Source organism: Vipera ursinii (genome assembly GCF_947247035.1).
Source record: "Vipera ursinii genome assembly, chromosome: Z".
Classification (NCBI taxonomy): domain Eukaryota; kingdom Metazoa; phylum Chordata; class Lepidosauria; order Squamata; family Viperidae; genus Vipera; species Vipera ursinii.
This window is the reverse complement of record NC_139517.1, coordinates 9,751,770-9,772,704: the sequence shown is the minus strand read 5'-3', so window position 1 is coordinate 9,772,704 and position 20,935 is coordinate 9,751,770. Positions and strand designations below refer to the sequence as shown.

At 43.6% G+C, this 20,935-nt stretch overlaps 1 protein-coding gene across 1 annotated transcript in view; it reads left to right on the top strand.

Moving 5' to 3' along the window:
- Window positions 1-1,792: 1,792 nt before the first annotated feature.
- Window positions 1,793-20,935, top strand: part of NFATC4 (nuclear factor of activated T cells 4) — a gene marked incomplete at both ends in the record, with an annotated part of 38,055 nt that continues 18,912 nt past the window's right edge. Inside the window, 2 exons of the mRNA XM_083377667.1 lie at window positions 1,793-1,889; window positions 15,316-16,297. Coding sequence (XP_083233793.1) covers window positions 1,793-1,889; window positions 15,316-16,297 — 1,079 coding nt within the window. The remainder of the gene's footprint in view (window positions 1,890-15,315; window positions 16,298-20,935) is intronic.

Sequence of the window (20,935 nt, the reverse complement as noted above, 5' to 3'; positions counted from 1 at the left end):
TAAACACTGCTTTTCTAAGCCTAAACTACTTAATTGGGTTATTAGGAAGAAAGGGAAGGAAAGGAAAAATAAATGTTTACCCTGAGCTCTGGATAAAGAAGGAAAAAAAGAACAAATGGGATGTTTCTCAATCTCCCTCATCCTTTTATCCTTTCTGCAAGCTTACACATCATTCAGTATCTTCTAAACTAGGAGCTCTCCATCTCAAATCTGTCATTGTTTTAGATGTTGCTGCTCACACAGTTCCCATAATTCTAGTCAGCTAAGGCTGGAGAAGTTGGTTTGCATTGTCTCTGACTGATGTTACACACTGCCCAAGCAACTGAGTGCAGAGACTTTTATAGCCCAGAGTCTAGAAGTGAACAGAACACTCATAGTTTGAGCTCAGCCTCAGCCATGAAAACTCACTAGATGACTTTGGGCTGGTTGAGCTGTCTTTCAATTCCACCTTCCTTACAGAGTGGTTGAGGCTGGTAGAATATGAGAACCCTTTTGAGCCTTCTGAAGGAAAAAAAACATGGAATATAAATCCTTCTCCTCACAAAAGGAGCCTTGGTGGAGCAGTGGGCTAATGCCTCCTTAAGTAACACCAGCTGCCTGCAATTAGTGCAGGTTCGAGTCCCACCAGGCTCAAGGTTGACTCAGCCTTCCATCCTTCCCAGGTAGGTAAAATGAGGACCCAGATTGTTGGGGGCAATTAAGCTGACTTTGTAATAATGCCGCTTGGGTGTGTGTGTGTGAAAGCCCTAATAAGCAGGCATATACATAGAATGAAGGCTACTGCTAAGCTTGTAAGCCGCCCTGAGTCTTCGGAGAAGGGCGGGATATAAATGGAATTTTTAAAAAAATCTAGATATCATCTGGTTTGATACCTTCATATCTTCATCAGTTATGTTAAAGTATCAAATATCTTTTTTTTTGGGGGGGGAGTCCTTTCCTGCTCCCACTCCTTCCTTCCTTCCTTCCTTCCTTCCTTCCTTCCTTCCTTCCTTCCTTCCTTCCTTCCTTCCTTCCTCCCTCCCTCCCTCCCTCCCTCCCTCCCTCCCTTCTCTGGAGCAGCAGCTCCATCATATTTCCCAGTCTTCTGCAGAAACTTGCAATTTATATGGCTAGGAGTTTCTTAAGCGTCATGCTTGCTTTCATCACAGTGTTCGTGAGGCTTGCAAAACTCAAAAATTCATTCTGCTGCTTCAGAGCCCTGCATCCACCTCGCCCTCATGAAGGAAGCCTCAAAACCGAGGACTGTTAGACGTTTTCTCCTTGCTCAGCCTTTTCCTAGAGCTCCAGGTAGGCTCATCCATCTTGGAGAAGAAGACAGGGGAGGATGGGGGGCAAATATTTCTTTCCCTTTGGAGTGGGCATTAAAGGATAGCCCACTGCACATTCTTACCCCTCCTTTCCCAAGCCTCTGGGTGGGTGGGGCTTAATCTGACATCTGGGGGCCTGGTTTGAGGTCTTTAAAGAACCAATCAAGAGAGAGCAAGGGAGTGAGAAGCAGGCAACTAGAGCAGAGAGAAAACTTGGGGGAACTTTTCTTTTTAATAATGATTATTGCTTCAAGATTGAGGGTGGGAAACAACAAAAGAAAAGTTCTGAGTTAGAAAAAGGAACACTTTCCACTTTCTCTTCTCCATCCCCAGAGGTCTCCATCCTTTTTTTCTTTTAAATGTTTTAAAAGTGTTTTTTTTCCTCTTCCCTTAACCATATTAGGCACCGTCTGTCCCATTTACTCCACTATTTTCCTCTCTGTGTTTCTCTTACGGTCTGTCTGTCTGTTGCTCTTGTCTTAAAAATGGGTGCTGCAAACTGCGAAAATGAAGATTTAGAATTCAAGCTGATTTTTGGAGAGGAGGAAAAAGACCCTCCAACAATGGGGGTCCCCTTGGAAGGTGAGGTGGGCGATCACTATTTGGGCAATGCCTTACTTGCACGGGGAGGGAGGGATGCTGAAGTTCAGGGAGGGAAGAATGGCAGGGAAAAAGTCGTTGAAAAGGTGCGTTTATAGCGTGTTTGATTCAACTGAGGAACTGCATCCCCCTAATTTTTTTTAAGGAGAAAGTACATGTATATGCCCATCTATTTACAGACTTATCGTGCGTGCACATCTGTGAATGTGCAGAATTAAAATCTTAAATTTTCCATTTGTTCTTTGTCTTTCAAACCAGATGTTGCGTTGCCGCTTCAGAAAGTTTACGTTTGTGTGTCAAAGAGGCAAATGAAGGGATTCTGGTTATTAGAAGAGAGAGGGAGAGAGAAAGTGAATGAGGGAGGGGAAAAAAAGTGTGTCAGTTTTTACAAACGACATAAAATTCCTGGCATTATTCTAGGAATAAGTGGCCTTGGACCAATAATTAACCTTGTTTTGTTTTTAAGTAAAAGTTGTGTTTCAAGGTGATTACAAGCTATTTGAGCAGGAAAGGTGTATTTTATGAAATTATAGTGTTGATATGAACACCCTGCTGTTTTAAGCAAATTGGTTTATTGACTCCTAGCCTTGGCTGTAATATATTTAATGATTGCCTATCCTGTACGGTTATTGTGCTCTTTATCTATTGAGGGAAGAAAAGACGTTATACAACACATGTATAATAAGATTAAAGGGATAATAAAATTAAAAAGACACAGAAAAAAATTGTGCCTGGATCTTGTCATCATCATCATCATCATCATCATCGTTGTTTTTGTTGTTGTTGTTATTATTATTATTATTATTATTATTATTATTATTATCATCATCATCATCATCATCATCATCATCATCATCATCATCATCAAAATGGTGGGTCTGCACCAGCAAAGTAATTAACTTTGCAACAATTGAGCCAAGGAACCAAAACTTAGAATTAATTTGTATTCCTTGCTGATGTAGATTAATTGACCTCCCATTATCTGCACACGATGTATGACTTTAGCCAGACTCTTAGGGACCGTCACCAAAGTTGAAAAAGTTCCTGGTCCTTCTGAGGAATTGTATCTTATGGATATTTTTCTCAAGGTATTTTTTTCTTTCTTTTTTTTTCTCTTCCAATGCCAGATTTTCCTACACCCTAAAATGCAAAATCTAGAAAGAAGAATTAGTGGGGTGGGGTTATTGTGTAAGATATACGGGGCACAAAATAGACCAAGCTTGCAATGCATTTATTGGGGGGGGGCTGCAAGCCATTGTCATCTGATACTCTCTGTTCTACATCTGCTTGAAGTGGTTTCCTTAGAACATGACCTTTTCAACATTAAATACCACATTGGGAAGGGCCAGCTTGGAAGCCGAAACTGGGGGGGGGGGGGAGGAAGGAATGTGGCTTGCCTGACATGCATTTCCACTAGCCTGATTGCCAGAAAGGAGAAGGAGAGGCAAAAGTGCCTCCTGGATGGGGAGGTCGTGTTGCAAAAGGCGTATTCTTGATTTCAGGATCCCCTGGCAGCCTTGCAGGTGGGGAGGGGGGTTTGTGTAGAAGTGGATCGGGGTAGGGTGGGGGTGCTTGAGCCTCTCTGCTTTCTGGCTTGGGGCATTGCTGTGAGGAAGTTGGCAGCCCTGCCGAGAAGCCTCTCCGAAGGCAAGAGGTAGGAAACTGGGTTTTTTGCCAAAAAGAAAGGTCAACCCGTCGCTGGGCAGGCTTGCGTCTGGTTCAAATGAAATCCAGATGAGGGCTGTGATGGTCTTGGGATCCCACAGAATTAAGTTCCTCCAGACTGGCCAGGATCCAAAGCTTGATGCAGGGGAAGAACTGGGGTGGGAGAGACAGAGCCGTGGGTAGGGAAGAGGGAAGCCTCTCTTCTGCATCTTGACGGGCGCTTTCTGCAACAGTGCGAAGCTCTTTCTTTCTCTCTCCCCCCCCAGTTTTAGTCTTTTGAGTCTGCGCCCCATTTCCTAGGCAACGGGGGTCCCTGCCAGCCCAGCCCGGGGCTCGGGGAAATGGCCCTTTAATTGGATTCAGACACTGTTGGTTTCCCCTTTCCCTGCATGGAGTCTCGGGTTTGTCTCTGGCCCACCAAACAGGGTGGAGGCCCAGCTGAGGATTGGATTTAGTTCAAGGAGGAGTTTGGAACAAACTTTTCCGAAGTATTTGTTTCTAAGGTAAAGAGAGGGAGGGCTGAGCCCACCCCTCCTGATGCAAGGAAGATGCCAGCTGGAAACTCGACCCTGATTTGAAAGGTGGTTCAAGGTGCTGAGTGTTAGGGCGTAAGCAGATGACCCCGGGCTCTCCAGATGTTTCAAGGACCAAACTCCAGCCTCCTTTTGCTAATAGTGGACATGCTAGTTCTTTTGGAAAGTATGCAATGGGGATCCTCATTTCTTTTTTATCCTAAGTATCTGGAAATTCAAGGTATACTGCCTTCGATCTGGAGGTTCTATCAGGTTGGTGATAAAAACAGTGTCAATTCCCCCCCCCCTTTATGATTTGTCAAAGGCATTCTATCTGTTTGGGTTGTCCCTCCTTCTAATGAGGGAAGGAAATGTCAGGATCTTCCTAGCACTTGTTATTTAAGCCCTTTTACTAGAGATGCTGACTGTTAACTTTGTGGTGTGCATATGTCTATTTGTGTGTATGTGTGTGAGAGAGAGCATGTAGTTTGCATTCATGGCATGTGGCATACCACCAGCCACTTGCCTGCCTCAACTCTTCTTTCTGTGAGATAATATTAGACTATAAAAATCAGAATTTCCTCGAAAGAGTGTTCTAAATCTGCAGGATTGAGTTTAAGTGCAGAAATTTTCCTACTGCATGTTTCTGACCTTGCTGCAAGATAGAAAATTGCCTTTCTAGGGAAATGTAAAGTGGATGAGATAGCAATTAAATCCAAAGCTTTATAAGATAATGGAAAAGTGTCAATAGTGTCATCCTGAATTACTCCAAACTTAAGTGGCCAAATTTCAGCGTTGCCAATTTTTCAGCAAATGGGACATCTATAAATACAAAATGTGACTTGATTTAAGATGATGATATTAGGTTTTCTTTTTCTGCTTTCTCCTATTTACCTACGGATGTATGGGGTTCTTCTGAAGAGAAGAACATAGCATTTGACTTGTGGTTCAACATTCACCCTCTTCCACCATCTCCTGGTCCTAAAGAAGAAGCGACAAATTGTCCATCATGACGCACATTTTATGTCCTTATTCCATCCTCCATTAGACACTATAGATCTATTTTCTTTCTTCATTTAATCTTTCTGTAGACACCTTCTGTTTGTTTCAGCTTTTAAAGCCACCCATCATTTCTTTTGGTAAAAATTGTCCTCAGATTAGAAGATCTTTTCTCAGGGACATTCTTGCAGGTTTTAACCACCTTGGGCCCCAAACCTATCTCCCTGGACACTTGAACCTAATTTCTCCCAAATGTCCCATATCCAAGTATAGAAATTTATGAAATGGTATGGTATGTATGATGTATGATAGTCTCAGGTCCTGTGTGTGAACAATCACACAACCTGGTTGATAGTTACAAGTGCCGAAGGTTTGAAGAGGGGAGCTAAAGCTAGTTAAGACATTGGCCATACTCTGCATTGATGCTTATTGCAAAAGGATCTTTTCTCCTGATCAATTTGGTGTGATTTAACATAACTTTTGGGGTTGAGGAAGGCTTACTTCTCAAAGGGCTGCAGGGATCCATTTGCTTCACTTTTTTTTCAGATTTATCACAGATTTTAGCAACTTTAATATTGCATTGTTCCAGACAAATCTAAGATGGAACCAGAAGCTATGTTGCTATCTGCAGTATTATGGATATTTTTAGAAAATATGGGATGAAGAATAGGATATACCTAAACTGTTTCAAAGATGAAACCTATAGTCACTCTACTTTGGTGCCATAAACACCTAACTGTGGAATATTAATCAGAACTGTGTATTTACCCTGAAAGGGATAAGTGCCTCTTAATAGGTGATCCTGCCTAACTTGTCAGACATAGTGTTGACAAACAGTCTATTAGATGGCCTTGAAACAATTGCCACCTAGTTGGACATTTGCCGTTATTGGACAACGCGATGGAACATGTCCGACTCCTCAATTTAAGCTTGGAAGCTGCTGGTTATTTGATTTATTCCTGTCCTCTCCAGAATGTATCCTAATAATCTTGGTCTTTTTGTAGTTGACTTATTCCAGCTATTAACTGGGGAGTGTAACTGTGTTGGATTTTATTTATTTATTTTAATTCCATTTATATCCCGCCCTTCTCCGAAGACTCAGGGCGGCTTACAAGCTTAGCAGTAGCCTTCATTCTATGTATATGCCTGCTTATTAGGGCTTTCACACACAGCCCAAGCGGCATTATTACAAAGTCAGCTTAATTGCCCCCAACAATCTGGGTCCTCATTTTACCTACCTCGGAAGGATGGAAGGCTGAGTCAACCTTGAGCCTGGTGGGACTCGAACCTGCACTGATTGCAGGCAGCTGGTGTTACTTAAGGAGGCATTAGCCCACTGCTCCACCAAGGCTCTGCTCTGCTCTCTAAGGTATTTGACATGATGACCAGTGCAGTCTTTCTGGATTGTTCATCTAGATGGGACCTGGGGTCACCATGTTCATCACTGGTATTCCTGTAGGAGCAGGCCCAGAAAGTGGACTTCACCTGTGAAGTTCTGCCACATTCTGTGTTGACCTTGTGCACCTTGGAATTTAAAGTTTTAAAACAGAGGACATTCAAAACAGTCGATCCTTAAATCAGCTGAGATGGAGATCCTACTGGCCAGTGTTTCTCAACCTTGGCAACTGTAAAATATGTGGATTTCAACTCCCAGAATATGCCTGGGGAATTCTAGAAATTGAAGTCCACGCATCATAAAGTTTCTAAGGTGGAGAAACACTGCTATAGATGAAAAAAATCTGGATAAATAAATATATCTTATTAAAGGTAGAGATAAATTCCCTCCTATACAGTGAGCTAGGACGCTGAGCTTGTCGATCAGAAGGTCGGCAGTTTGGCGGGTCGAATCGCGAGTGCCGCGTAACAGAGTGAGCGCCTGTTACTCGTCCCAGCTTCTGCCAACCTAGCAGTTCGAAAGCACGTAAAAATGCAAGTAGAAAAATAGGGACCACTAGGGTGGGAAGGTAACAGCGTTCCGTGCGCCTTTGGCGTCTAGTCATGCCGGCCACATGACCACAGAGACATCCTCGGACAAGCGCTGGCTCTTCGACTTTGAAACGGAGATGAGCACCGGCCCCTAGAGTTGGAAACGACTAGCACGCATGTGCGGGGGAACCTTTACCTTTACCTTATACTGATTTGAGGACTTTCCTAGGTTCTGCAACTGGAAGAAACTCAAATGTCAATAACAGTAAGATAGTATGAATTCTTTGATGTTGTGAATTCTTCACAAGGTGCAAGAATGTGTGTGAAGCACATATAGGATGCACATGATTAAAGCAGCCACATCTTTTTTGAAGCTTGTATTTAAAAAGCTGCTTTCAGCTGTTTGTATATGAACGGGCCTGCTAAAAGCTGGATGTGTTTCCTACAAGAGAGATGCACTGTGCCCTTCGTGCTGTATTCTGTACAGAAGGGAAATTTATAGCTGAGAGAAAAGGATTTGGGTGGATTTACTCACATTCATCTCAATTTCTTTGAAACATTAGAATCAGATTGAAAGAGGAGGCTTGACGTACCATGCCTGTATGTAAAATGCATTTTCTAGATAATTAAAAGAGTGCGTAATATCTCAGTCTTTGACCTGTTCGGTTTAAATATTTAATTTGAGACCCAAATCAGGCCATTCAATGGTTAATGGTTAATGGTTACCAGCTGCCGGTAGAGTTGAGGACTGCTCCCGACCTCCGATCATTCCGCCGGGGCCTGAAGACCTGGCTCTTTGAGCTCTCGGGCCCAGGCTGAGGAGAAAATTTTAACTGGGGTTTTAATGTACAGGGTGATTTAATGCTTTTTAATTGGTTTTAACTTTTGTATGTTTTGATTTTTAATTCCCTGTAAACCGCCCTGAGTCCTCAGGGAAAGGGCGGTATACAAATGCAAATATTATTATTATTATTATTATTAATTCTTCACTCTGTTTTTACTATTTGTACATATTGTTCTATCATTTGATATATGCTACCCAGAGTATATTGGTTTTAAAATGAGTGGTACCTTAAGTATCAGTATTAATATTTTAAATAAATTAATAATTATTGCACACCTCCTGTTTAATAAGTAGCTCTTGTTTTGTTCATCACAGTGGTGTAATGTTGTAATTAGAGTACGTTATTCATACTACTGAGAGTTGCTTTTTTTGTAACGATTTTGACTATTCAGCTGGTATAAGATAAAAAGTTTAACAGAATATCAGAATCGGAAGGGACCTTGGAGGTCTTCTAGTCCAACCTCCTGTTCTGGCAGGAAACCCTATACCATTTCAGACAAATGGTTGTCCAATCTCTTCTTTACAACTTCCAGTGTTGGACCATCCACAACTTCTGGAGACAAGTCATTCCACTGATTAATTGTTCTAACCCTGGTATATTGGTATTGCGTAGTTGTCTGATATATATATAAACTATCTGCCCCTTTGTTGCTGCACTTGGTTTGACATGCTGGTTTCAATAAGCTGGTTTTTTTTTTTTTTACTTTTGTTCATATTAGTCTACTAACAAGTAGAAAGAGGCATCTATTGCTCGATGTATAACCACAACTGAGAACACAATTTCCATTGCTAAGCAAGGCGGTTGTTAAGTGGATCCTGCCAGATTTAATGACCTGTTTTGCCATGGCTGTTAAGCAAATCATTGTAGTGGTTAAGTGAATCATGCAGTTGTTAAGCAAATCTGGCTTTCACCGTTGTGGAAAGCTGGTTGGGAGGATTACAAAAGGTGATCACATGATTCTGGATCACCATGGTAAATATGTGTCATTTTCCCAGCATCCAAATTTTGATCAGCTGACCGGGGGAATGCTGCAAGAGTCATAGGTGCAAGGACAAATTTTAAGGAACTTTTTTAATTTTTTAATTTTTTTTATTTTAATTCCATTTATATCCCGCCCTTCTCCGAAGACTCAGGGCGGCTTACAAACTTAGCAGTAGCCTTCATTCTATGTATATGCCTGCTTACTAGGGCTTTTTCACACATCCCCAAGCGGCATTATTACAAAGTCAGCTTAATTGCCCCCAACAATCTGGGTCCTCATTTTACCTACCTCGGAAGGATGGAAGGCTGAGTCAACCTTGAGCCTGGTGGGATGCGAACCTGCACTGATTGCAGGCAGCTGGTGTTACTTAGCCCACTGCTCCACCAAGGCTCCTTTTTTTTTCATTGCCATTGCAACTTTGAACTGTCACTAATCAAATGGTTTTAAGCCATGGACAGTTTTCTTCAAGAACAGTTGGAAAAACAAATCCTAAAAACGGGGCCTTTTTGGTAGTGGACCCTTGCTTGTAAAATACCCTCTTTGTTGGCCTTCAGGGAAACTCCAGGGTCTGATGTAATATTTGTTGGCTTTTCCAGATATTGTGTGTGTGTGTGTGTGTGTGTGTGTGTGATTGCTGGAATTGCTCCTACTCGCTCGCCTGTATTGATTAAAAACAGAGAAAACCACTTTTCTTTGTTTGGCTTCACCAGGCAAAGCTTTAGGCACGTTCCCCCTCTTGCACGGCAGTGGAAAAAAAGTCTTTTAAAGCAAAAGCTACGGGGGTCGGCTGCCAAAACGCCAGGGCAGGCAACAGGAAATGGTGTTGCGTAGAAAGCCAAGGACAACTCTGGGCTGAGGAGGGAGGGAATCAGGCTGGAGAGAGAGAGAGAGAGAGAGAGAGAGAGAGGATCGGGCTGAGTCGCGCCTGGAGTCTCCAGAGCTTAGGCCTAGCTTCTCAAGAGCAGATGAAATCAAGGGAAGGAGAAAAAAAACTTTAAATTGGAAGCAGATTTTTGCAAAAGGGGGGGGGGGCTAAGCTGGAGGACATGGAGGAAGAGAGAAAGAGGGGAAATTGAACAAATCAGTGTATCCCTCTCTCTCTCCCCCGCCCCTGCCATTTTTTTCATACCCTTCTTATGTTGATCCAAATGTTTGTTTCTTCTAGGAAAATCAATCCCTTTCTCTATTGTGGGTGGTTTTTCTAACCAACTGTTTATACCCGACTTAGAGGCCCCGGGGCTCAATGTGGGCTCTTGGCATAAGGAGATGGCCACAAACCGAAATCTGGGTGACTAATCTCCGAACGAGGCAGCTCAAGTTTTCCTTCCTTCTCTTTGGACTCTTGGCTCTGGAGTCGAGTCAAGGCTGGGATTGCATAGTTGGCATTTCATGCGGCTAGCCTGTGGGTTTGTTTATTTACTACTTAAATTGGTAGCTTCTCCAGGAGCACTCTGTTCATTATCATCATCATCATCATCATCTCCCTCACGACGACCCTGTGAGTAGTTTGGACTGGCATTGAAATACAGGTAGTCCTTGACTTACCACCACAACTGAGCCCCAAAATTTCTGTTGTTAAGCGAGTCATTTGTTAAGTGAGGTTTGCCCCATCCGGTAGGAGATATAGGAATATAGCCAGCCGTACCAACAGGCTGAAAAATAGCTTTTATCCGTGGGCTGTTAGGCTTTTGAATGGGATGTAATCTTATGCAGAGTTGACTTGGGAGGCCGGTGTGTGGTGTAGTTGGTTCACATAGTGTGGTGGGATGGAGGGTTTGTTGTCACTGTGTGTTGGGGGGAGAGAGCACAGGGGGAGGCTCAGCTAATCTCAATGTACACATGTTGTACTTTGACAATAAAGGTTTATTATTATTATTATTTACAGCCTTTCTTGCCTCCGTTGTCAAGTGAATCACTGCAGCTGATAAGTTAGTAACCCGGTTATTAAGTGAATCTGGCTTCCCCCTTGACTTCCCTTGTCAGAAGTTCGCAGAAGGTGATCACATGAATTTGGGACACGGCAACAATCATAAGCATGAGTTGCCAAGGGCCTGAATTTTGATCACATGACCATGGGGATGCTGCAAAGGTTGTAACTGAAAAATGGTCGTAAGTCTCTCTTCTCCGTACTGTTAGAACTTTGAATGGTCACTAAGGGAACCATTGTAAGTCGAGGACAACCTGCAGAGAGAAAGAAAAAAAGAGTTAGCCTAAAGTCATCTAGCGCAGAGGTCTCCGACCTTTTTGATTTGGCGGCCCGGAAAGGGAGGCAGGCACCACTACGTGCGTGCACGCAAATGGGTAGCACGTGAGCACATGCGCACCTGCAAACGGCTGCACGCAAGCACATGCGGACATGCAAACGGGCTTGTGCAGGCCTGAGTGCTGCAAATGGGGCAGCGCTAGTGGTAGTGGGACACAATGGGCAGCACTAGTGCCAGTGGGACATTCTGGGGCGGTGCTAGCATCAGCAGGATGCTTGGAGGCCACTAGTGCCGATGGGACACACAGGGTCAGAGTGGCGCTAGCTCCACCAGGATGCTCAGGGCAGTGCTAGGGCGGTGGGACGCTTGGGATGGGGTGGTAGTAGCACCGGCGGGATGCTCTGGGTGGCGCTAACTTGAATGTGGGAGGGTGTGCGCATGCACTGGCCAACCCATCATGTGGCCCCGTGGCCAAGCGATCGCGGCTCGATAGTGGGCTGTGGCCCACAGGCTGAGGACCCCTGATCTAGTGGATTTTTGTGGTTATGGATGTACTTGGACCAACATCTTAACTATACCACACCCATCCAAGATTGCTTATAGTTTAATTAATCACATTTTTATAAATGGCAGTAGCAATAGCCCTTAGCCTTATATATTGCTTCACAGTGCTTTACAGCCCTCTCTAAGCAGTTTACAGAGTCAGTTTATTGCCCCCAACAATCTGGGTCCTCATTTTACTGACCTTGGAAGGCTGAATCAAGCTTGAAACCTACATGTTTGTTCACATCCACAACAGACAGTAGTTGTGTTCGTTTTGACAGACTTGAGACCTAGAAACTTGAGCTTTTGAAAACAAATAGATCTTCTTTGAAAAAGCTGCACTAGTGCTGTACAGGTAGTCTTTGACTTACAATTGTTCATTTAGTGGCCATTCAAATTTACCACAGAACTGAAAACCGTGACTTATGACCATTTTTCACAATTACGACCTTTACAGCATTCCCATGATCATGTGATCAAAATTCAAATGCTTGGCAGTTGCAGTGTACTAGGGTCGTGTGATTCTCTCTTGTGACCTTCTGGCAAGCAAAGTTAATAGGGAAACTAGATTCATTTAACAACCGGGTTACTCAATTATCAACTGCACTGATTCACTTAACTGTGGCAAGAAAGGTCATAAAATCAGTCAAAACTCACTTAACCAATGTCTCACTTAGCAACAGAATTTTTGAGCTCAGTTGTGGTCGTAATAGGGACGCGGTGGCTCAGTGGGTTAGGACGCTGAACTTGTTGATCGGAAGGTCGGCAGTTTGGCGGGTCGAATCCCGAGTGCCGCATAACAGAGTGAGCGCCTGTTACTCGTTCCAGCTTCTGCCAACCTAGCAGTTCGAAAGCACATAAAAATGCAAGTAGAAAAATAGGGACCACTACGGTGGGAAGGTAACAGCGTTCCGTGCGCCTTTGGCGTCTAGTCATGCCGGCCACATGACCACGGAGACGTCCTCGGACAAGCGCTGGCTCTTCGGCTTTGAAATGGAGATGAGCACCGGCCCCTAGAGTTGGAAATGACTAGCACGCATGTGCGGGGGAACCTTTACCTTTACCTTTACCTTTTGTGGTCGTAAGTTGAGGACTACCTATATTCAGTTCTGAGGAACCATTTGTGGTTTCTTTATTTTTCTGTGGCTGAGCCTTAACCACTATACCATACTGTTTCTCTTTAGGCCTACTTGGTGTTAGCCACGAATATTGCAGAAATTTACATATATGTGAGCAGGATATACTATTCTTATAGGCCACTCACTGTTTGAATGATTTATCTGATGATATAGTTATATCTCCATTAAGGAGTCTACTTCAAAGACCCAGTGAAAGCGAAGAGAACTGAAACTCATTCAAGGGTCTTCTGGAGGCCTGGCCCACCATTTGTAGTCCTTGACTTACAACAGTTCATTTAGTGACCATTTGAAGTTATAATGGTACTGTAAAAAGTGACTTATGACAGTTTTCCACACTTACGACCATGGTAGCATCCCCGTGGACACGTGATCAAAATTCAGAGGCTTGGCAACTGACTCATATTTATGACAGTTGTAGTGTCCCAGAGTCATGTGACCATCTTTTGTAACCTTCTGACAAGCAAAGTTAACGGAGAAATCAGATTCACTTAACAACCGTATTACTCATTTAACAACTGCAGTGATTCACTTAGCAATTGTGGTAAGAAAGGTCGTAAAATGGGGCAAAACTCACTTAACCAATGTCTCACTTTGCAACAGAATGGAAATGTTGGGCTTAATTGCAGTCGTAAATCGAGGACTACCTGTATTCTGGACCAAGAAGAGAAAAACCTGGCAGTGAAAATGTGTAAGGAATTGATGGAATTTATTGCTACAAGATATAAATGGAGCTGATTGTGCAGATATCTTGGGTTTAAATAAGGGAAATATTCATCTAATTCAGCGTCTCAGCCTTGGAAACTTGAAGATGCATGGACTTCAACTCCCAGAATTCCCCATCCAGCTCAGAAATCCTGGGAGTTGAAGTTCACCTGGAATACTACAGCCAATTTTGGTCCCCATATCACAGAAAAGACATTGAGAGTTTGGAAAGAAATTCAGAGAAGAGCAACTAAGATGATCCAAGGTCTGGAGACTAAAACACTTTCCACACTTACGACCATTGCAGCATCCCCACGGTCATGTGATCAAAATCAGATGCTTGGCAACGCTTGGCAACTGACATTTATGATGGTTGCATGGTCCTGGGTACATGTGATCCCCCTTTGCGAACTTCTGACAAGCAATGTCAATGGAGAAGCCAGAATCATTTAACAACCGTGTGACTAACTTAACAACAGCGGTGATTCACTTAACAACTGTGGCAATAAAAAAGGTCATAAAATGAAGCAAAACGTGCTTAACGACAGAAATTTTAGGCTTCATTGTGGTCGTATGTCGAGGACTCTCTGTATATCTTTAATGCTCCAATACAGGTGGGAGCTAGAAGTTAGCAATAATTATTTCCAAATTGCCTTTCTTGGGAATTTCTGTGAAGCAACGTCTTAGACCAGCTGATTCGGCAATTTAATCCAATAGAGCAGAGTTCCCAACCTTTTGGAGTTGGTGGCCCGGAACAGGGGGAGGGGGGAAAAGGAATGGTTTTGGGGGGCAAATGCATGCGCAGACGCATGCATGCATAAGAACACCCATTGCTCATGTGAATGGGGCCATGAATACCTGTGACACTCATGTGAGTGGGGCCGTGAATACTCACAATGCTCATGCGTGTGGGGTTGTGCATGCTTGCGCACATGCATGCATCAGCCAGCCACTCATGCAATAAAGATGATCAGGGAACTGGAGACTAAAACATATGAAGAACAGTTACAAGAACTGGGCATGGCTAGTCTAGTGAAGAGAAGGACCAGGAGTGACATGATAACGGTGTTCCAATATTTGAGTGGCTGTCACAGAGAGGAGGGGGGGGTCAACCTATTTTCCAAAGCACCTGAAGGCAGGACAAGGAATAACAGATGGAAACTGATCAAAAAGAGATTCAACCTAGAAATAAGGAGAAATTTTCTGACAGTGAGAACAATCAACTAATAGAACAATTTGCCTTCAGATGTTGTGGGTGCTTCATCACTGGAAGCATTCCAGAAGAGACTGGACTGCCATCTGTCAGAAATGGTGTAGGGCAGGGGTGTCAAACTTCTGGCCCATGGGCCAGATGTGGAAGCCACACCCACCCCAGCTCTGGCAAGGGGAAAAAAGTTGTGATATGCCGTGACACATCATGTGACTCAGCAAGTTTGACACCCCTAGTGTAGGGTCTCCTGATTGGACTAGATGACCTACAACAGACATGTCAAACACAAGGCCTGGGGGCCAGATCCGGCCCGCGAAGTGGTTTTCATGTGGCCCGCGAAGCCATCCTGGAAACAGTGAGGGAACAGCCTCCACTGCCTTGGCCCTGTCCCAGAGACCCTCCTTCTGCCAGAGACCCTCAGATCTGTCCCACTCCTGCCCAGGCCCCCATAGGCACCCTTGATGTGAACGATGTAGAGCTGGCCACCCCCACCCAGTAGGCCATAAGCACTCTAGCCACACCCACCCATTAGGCCACACCCACCCAGGCCATACCCACCCAGCCCCCTGAGGGCAACCGCAATGCTGATGTGGCCCTCAATGAAATTGAGTTTGACACCTCTGACCTACAAGGTCCCTTCCAACTCTGTTACTCTAATTCTAATTCTAATTTTTTCCCCAGACCTGGAAGCAGACACTCTCCCTGGCTATTGTTCGCTCACTCTTGGGGACCCTCCGCCTTATGCCTCTCCTCTGGGCATCCCGTGTCCTATGCATCTTGGAGGGAGCCATGCTGGCATGCACTCTCCTCCACCCCGCCCTGCCAACTTGGATGGTGACACTTTTGAAAGCCAGCCGGCCCGGCGGGTACGACTGGGAGGCTCCCGGGTGCTCGAATGCCCCAGCATCCAGATCACCACCATCTCTCCAAGTCAACGGACGGAGGAAGATGATTGGGACTCTTCTCCTCGGGACTATCTCTTGCTGGAGGCTTTTGGGGGTTACCGGGAAGCGGCTCCTTCTTCCGGATTCTTCACCCCAAGTCCTGCTAGCAGTGGCAGTGTCTCCCCTTGGAGTTTTTTTTCAGACGATGAGGCCCCTGCTGGAGATGATGTGGAACATGAGCTAAATGAGGCTGCAGCTCGTTTTGCTCTTAGTTCTCCCTTGGGCTCGCCCCGAGCATCTCCCAAGCCATGGTCATCTGCTGAAGAATCCTGGCCATCTTACAGTATCAGCTACTCCCCAAGTCGAGGAACGGAGGACACGTGGATGCTTCTTGGACCTCGACCAGCTTCCCCCTGTGGCAAAAGACGCTATTCCAGCTCGGAGACTTCCGTATCTCCATGCCTCTCCCGAAGGGGTAGCCTGGGTGAGGAGGCTCCAGGGGACCCCTTGGAATTGGGCAATGATGTGGTCCCGTTTAATTGCCCTGCTGCCCGGCTAGCAGAAAGTATCCCTCAAAAAGCTCGCAAGACCTCAACCGAGCAGACGGTGGCACTGACTCGGAAGGAGGAAGGGAGCTGCAATGGAGAAGATGTGGGTGGTGGCCCCATGGGTAGCGGGGGACTTGGGATCACACGTAAAGAAGGGATGGATTATCTGGCTGTGCCATCACCCTTGTCCTGGTCCAAGGCACGTCTTGGAGGCCACAGTCCTCTGTTCAGGTACGTGAGGTTCACGTGAGACAGGAGAACATCCCCTTCCATTTCTTGTCAAGAAATGCAAACTTTGGGAGCTCACCAAAGTTTGTTGAGAGACATTTTTTATGAAGCTGTCAAGCAGATGCCTTGAAGCAAGGCACGATGGGGGATAACACATCACTGCCTCTACAACTCCAGAGTGTAGTAAACCAAGACTGATTGCCCTCCAGTAATCAAATACAGGGAGTCCTTGACTTACAACCATTTGTTTAGCGACCGTTCAAAGTTACAACGGCACTGAAAAAAGTGACATGACCATTTTTCTCATGACCTTTACAATATCCCCATGGTCACATGATCAAAATTTGGATGCAGTGTCCCAGGGTCATGTGATTCTTTTTTGCGGCCTTCAGACAAGCAGTGGGGATTCCAGATTCACTTAATGACCTTGCTACTAATTTAACAATTGCAGTGTTTCACTTAACAACTGTGGCAAGAAAGGTTGTAAAATCGGGCAACACTCATTTAATAACTGTCTCGCTTAACAACAGACATTTTGGGCTCAATTGTGGTTGTAAGTTGAGGACCCCTCGTAATCAGATGCTAGTGTTATTGGGTCTCATCATGCCTTGATGACATGATTTGTTCCCTTGGTGTCCAGGCATTGTTTCCTTGCATTTAAAGCCAAGTTGCACGCTCCTTTCAGAGAGGATCTGCTGCATTCATCTTGTAGCTGCTGGCATCTCACTGTAGCAGCAGGCTGGCATACTTGGGTGAAGAGGCCCACGCAGCTATGGGCATGCCACCATCATGGGCATACCCTACCAATTTAAGTCCTTTTTATTGGGTGCGACCATGAAGTAGTGGAAGAAAAATGTGATTTCCTGGGAAGCAAATAAGCCCTGATTGGCTGACAATTCTTTGCACTCAGGTCTCCTCCAGGAAGGGCAAATGCTGATTGGCTCTCCAGGAATTCTATAGATTTGCAAAACAACCTGTGCTTGATTTACTAGTAACTCTCAAAGCAGCCATGATCAGGGCCATTACTTCCCTTTGCCTCTGATTTACTCCCAAATCCTTAACCAAAAAAAAAAGGACTTCTTTTGGTAAACATTTGGCCACCCGTGGTTTATAGGGACAGACTTTGCAAGGAGAAAGTTTTCTGACTTTTCTTCCTTAACCATGGAAAGTTACAGCTTATTCAATTCAGCCACACAGGTCTGTACACTGGTTTCTTTCTGTATTATTTGTGCTCTTGATTGCAGACTTACAAAAGTTCATTTAGTGACTGTTTGAAGTTACAACGGCACTGAGAAAAGTGACCTATTTCTCACGCTGCATCCCCCGTGATTAAAATTCAAACACTTGACAACTAGCATGTATTTATGACGGATGCAGTGTCCTGGGTTTTGTGATCTTCTGACAAGCAACGTCAGTGGGGAAGACTTAACAACCATGTTACTGACTTAACAACTGCAGTGATTCAGTTGTGGCAAGAAAGGTCATAAGATAGGGCAAAACTCACTTAACAAATGTCTTGGTTATCAACAGAAATTTTGGGCTCCATTGTGGTCATAAGTTGAGGACTTACATGTACCCACTTTTCATCATCCCCTTCATCATTAGAACACCACAGTAGTCTGGAATCAGCATCTGCCTTTTTATCTTTTATCATCCCTACTCTACCAAGTAGTTAGTTTAGCATGGATCTTTTTCCAAAAGCTTTTGCCGGATTGTAGCTCTCATTCCCTTCCCCCAAATTCTAGGTTTTTTTGGCCCAGGGTGATGGGTGGTAGGGCACACCAGACCCCCATTCTTTTAGCCATCTTAAAACCTGCTGGCCTGACTTTGCCACTTGAGGCTCTGTCAGCTTTTTGGTCTGACTGCCAGTGGGTCTGTTGTATAAAAACAACTTGTCAAGCCAGCCCAGGCAGAAAGGCTGATGTCTCCTGTTACACATCCCAGATCCCAGCTCCAGGGCTGTTGAGATGGGTTGCTGGCATAAACAGACTGTGGTTTCGTTCCCTGTTAAGGTAAGCAGTTGGATCTGAAGAATTTTGCCTGCGTGGTAGAACAGCCTTTTTACTTTGGTGCATGCCGCCAGTCCCTTTTATAATTCCAGAGTTCAGGGTCAGCTTCATTCTATACTATACCCCATCATTTATTTATTTATTTGTAAAGAAACACCAGTTAGAATTTTCAAAAGTCCTTTTCAAAATTTATCTGCAGCATTTCTAATGAGTGCTTTCCCCCAAAGCCAAATAGAGTGGATGTAAAATGAAAGAATTTAAAATGAAGATCCGAAATATTTGCTAATAGGATAGGTTAAGAATAGAATAGAATAGAATAGAATAGAATAGAATAGAATAGAATAGAATAGAATAGAATAGAATAGAATAGAATAGAATAGAATAGAATAGAATAGAATAATAGAATAGAATAGAATAGAATAGAATAGAATAGAATAGAATAGAATAGAATAGAATAGAATAGAATAGAATAGAATAGAAAATTAGAATAGAATAGAATGGAATGGAATGGAATGGAATGGAATGGAATGGAATGGAATGGAACGGAACGGAACGGAACAGAACTGAATAGTTGGAAGGGACCTTGGAGATCTTCTCCAATCCCCTGTTCAGACAGAAAACCCTATACCATTTCAGACAAATGGTTGTCCAGTCTCTTCTTAAAAACCTCCAGTGTTGGAGCATTCACCACCTCTGGAGGCAGGTTGTTCCACTGGTTAATTGTTCTAACTGTCAGGAAGTTTCTCCTTAGTTCTTGGTTGCTTCTCTCCTTGATTAGTTTCCATCCGTTGCTTCTTGTCCTGATAATGGACCTATTGGGAGGTCACCAGTCAATCTTTTCAGTTTTCTTAAGAATAATTTTGGCAGTTGAGATTAGGTTCATGAGCGGCTAAATTCAGGATATTTTTCCTTAGAAAGTCTGATGCTTTGAAAGGATTGACGAAACCTTCGTATAAAGGTGGGGGCAGGGTGAAATCACTTGATAGTTTCATTGGCTATAAAGGTCACTTTTTTCGGAAATGTAGGTAGTCTTTGACTTATGACTAGTCATTTAACGACTATTTGGAGTTACAACAGCTTCGGAAAGGCCCCCCTAGTCACGGCCACCATGTGATCTTCCAAAGTAAGCCGTGAATCTAGGAGGACTCCCAAGTTGTTATTATTATTATTATTATTATTATTATTATTATTATTATTATTATTATTATTATTATTATTATTATTATTATTATTCAACATTGTAGGATCACTTTTAACTAAATCCATGAACTGAGCATTTTGAGGTCCCACCTTAAAATGGGTACCATAAAACCAAAATCAACATAAGAACAGATTAACTTAAATCATCACAGAGATTAGAAGATCTACTGTTAAATTTAGCAATCTAATAATATCAATATTTTCCACATGAGAAAAAAATGGTGTAAAGCAAGTTCGTAAAATTATGTATAATATTCAACAGCACAAAGAGGATTTCCTCCCCTCCTTTCTCCCTTCACTTTCAGATGAAATGATACTGTGAAATTGACTTGAATAAAGAGCCCAAGACTGCCTTTACAAAATTTAAAGTAACTGTAAAATGAATACATGGAATTCAGTATGGCATTCTATGATGGCAAGGCTTTGCACAATTGAACAACTTGCTGAGCTACAATGAAGCCTCCATAGTTTGAAGCAGTATATCCTCAGAATGCCAGGTTCTAAGACCAGGATTAAATACAAGTGGTCCTTGACTTAAAATCACAAACTGAGTCCAAAATGTCTGTTATTAAGCAAAACAGTTGCTAAATGAGTTTTGCCACATTTTATGACTTTTCTTGCCACCGTTGTTAAGGGGATCACTATAGGTATGTTAGTAACACGGTTGTTAAGTGAATCTGGCTTCCCCATTGACTTTTCTTATCAGAAGGTCATAAAATGTGATCACATGATTCTGGGACATTGCAGCAGTCACAAATATGAGTCAGTTACCAAGAGTCTGAATTTTGATCAAGTGACCATGTGGATGCTGCAATGGTCGTAGGTGTGAAAAAATGGTCATTTGCCACTTTTTCCAGTGCTATTCTAACTTCGAATAGTGATTAAACAAATGGTTGTAAATTGAGGACTATCTGTATTTGTTGCCACTGAATAGAAGATGGATAAACTTTAGTTGTAAAGAGCAAAGCTCTTTTTGCACTGAAAATCTGACATAAGGGAAGTTGGAATATGATTGGATCTTCCTTCTACTAAACTGAAAATATCTCTCCAGCTGAACTGGGAGGGCAGTGTTGTAAATGCTTGCAATAGAAGTTTCTCCTGTGTAACCTAGGAAGTAAACTAGGAAGCAGCAGGATTTTGCTTTGGCTAGTCTAGGGTGGCTCAGTGGGTTAGGACGCTGAGCTTGTCGATCAGAAGGTCGGCAGTTTGGCGGGTCAAATCCCGAGTGCCGTGTAACAGAGTGAGCGCCTGTTACTCGTCCCAGCTTCTGCCAACCTAGCAGTTCGAAAGCACGTAAAAATGCAAGTAGAAAAATAGGGACCACTACGGTGGGAAGGTAACAGCGTTCCGTGTGCCTTTGGCATCTAGTCATGCCAGCCACATGACCACGGAGACGTCTTTGGACAAGCGCTGGCTCTTAGGCTTTGAAACG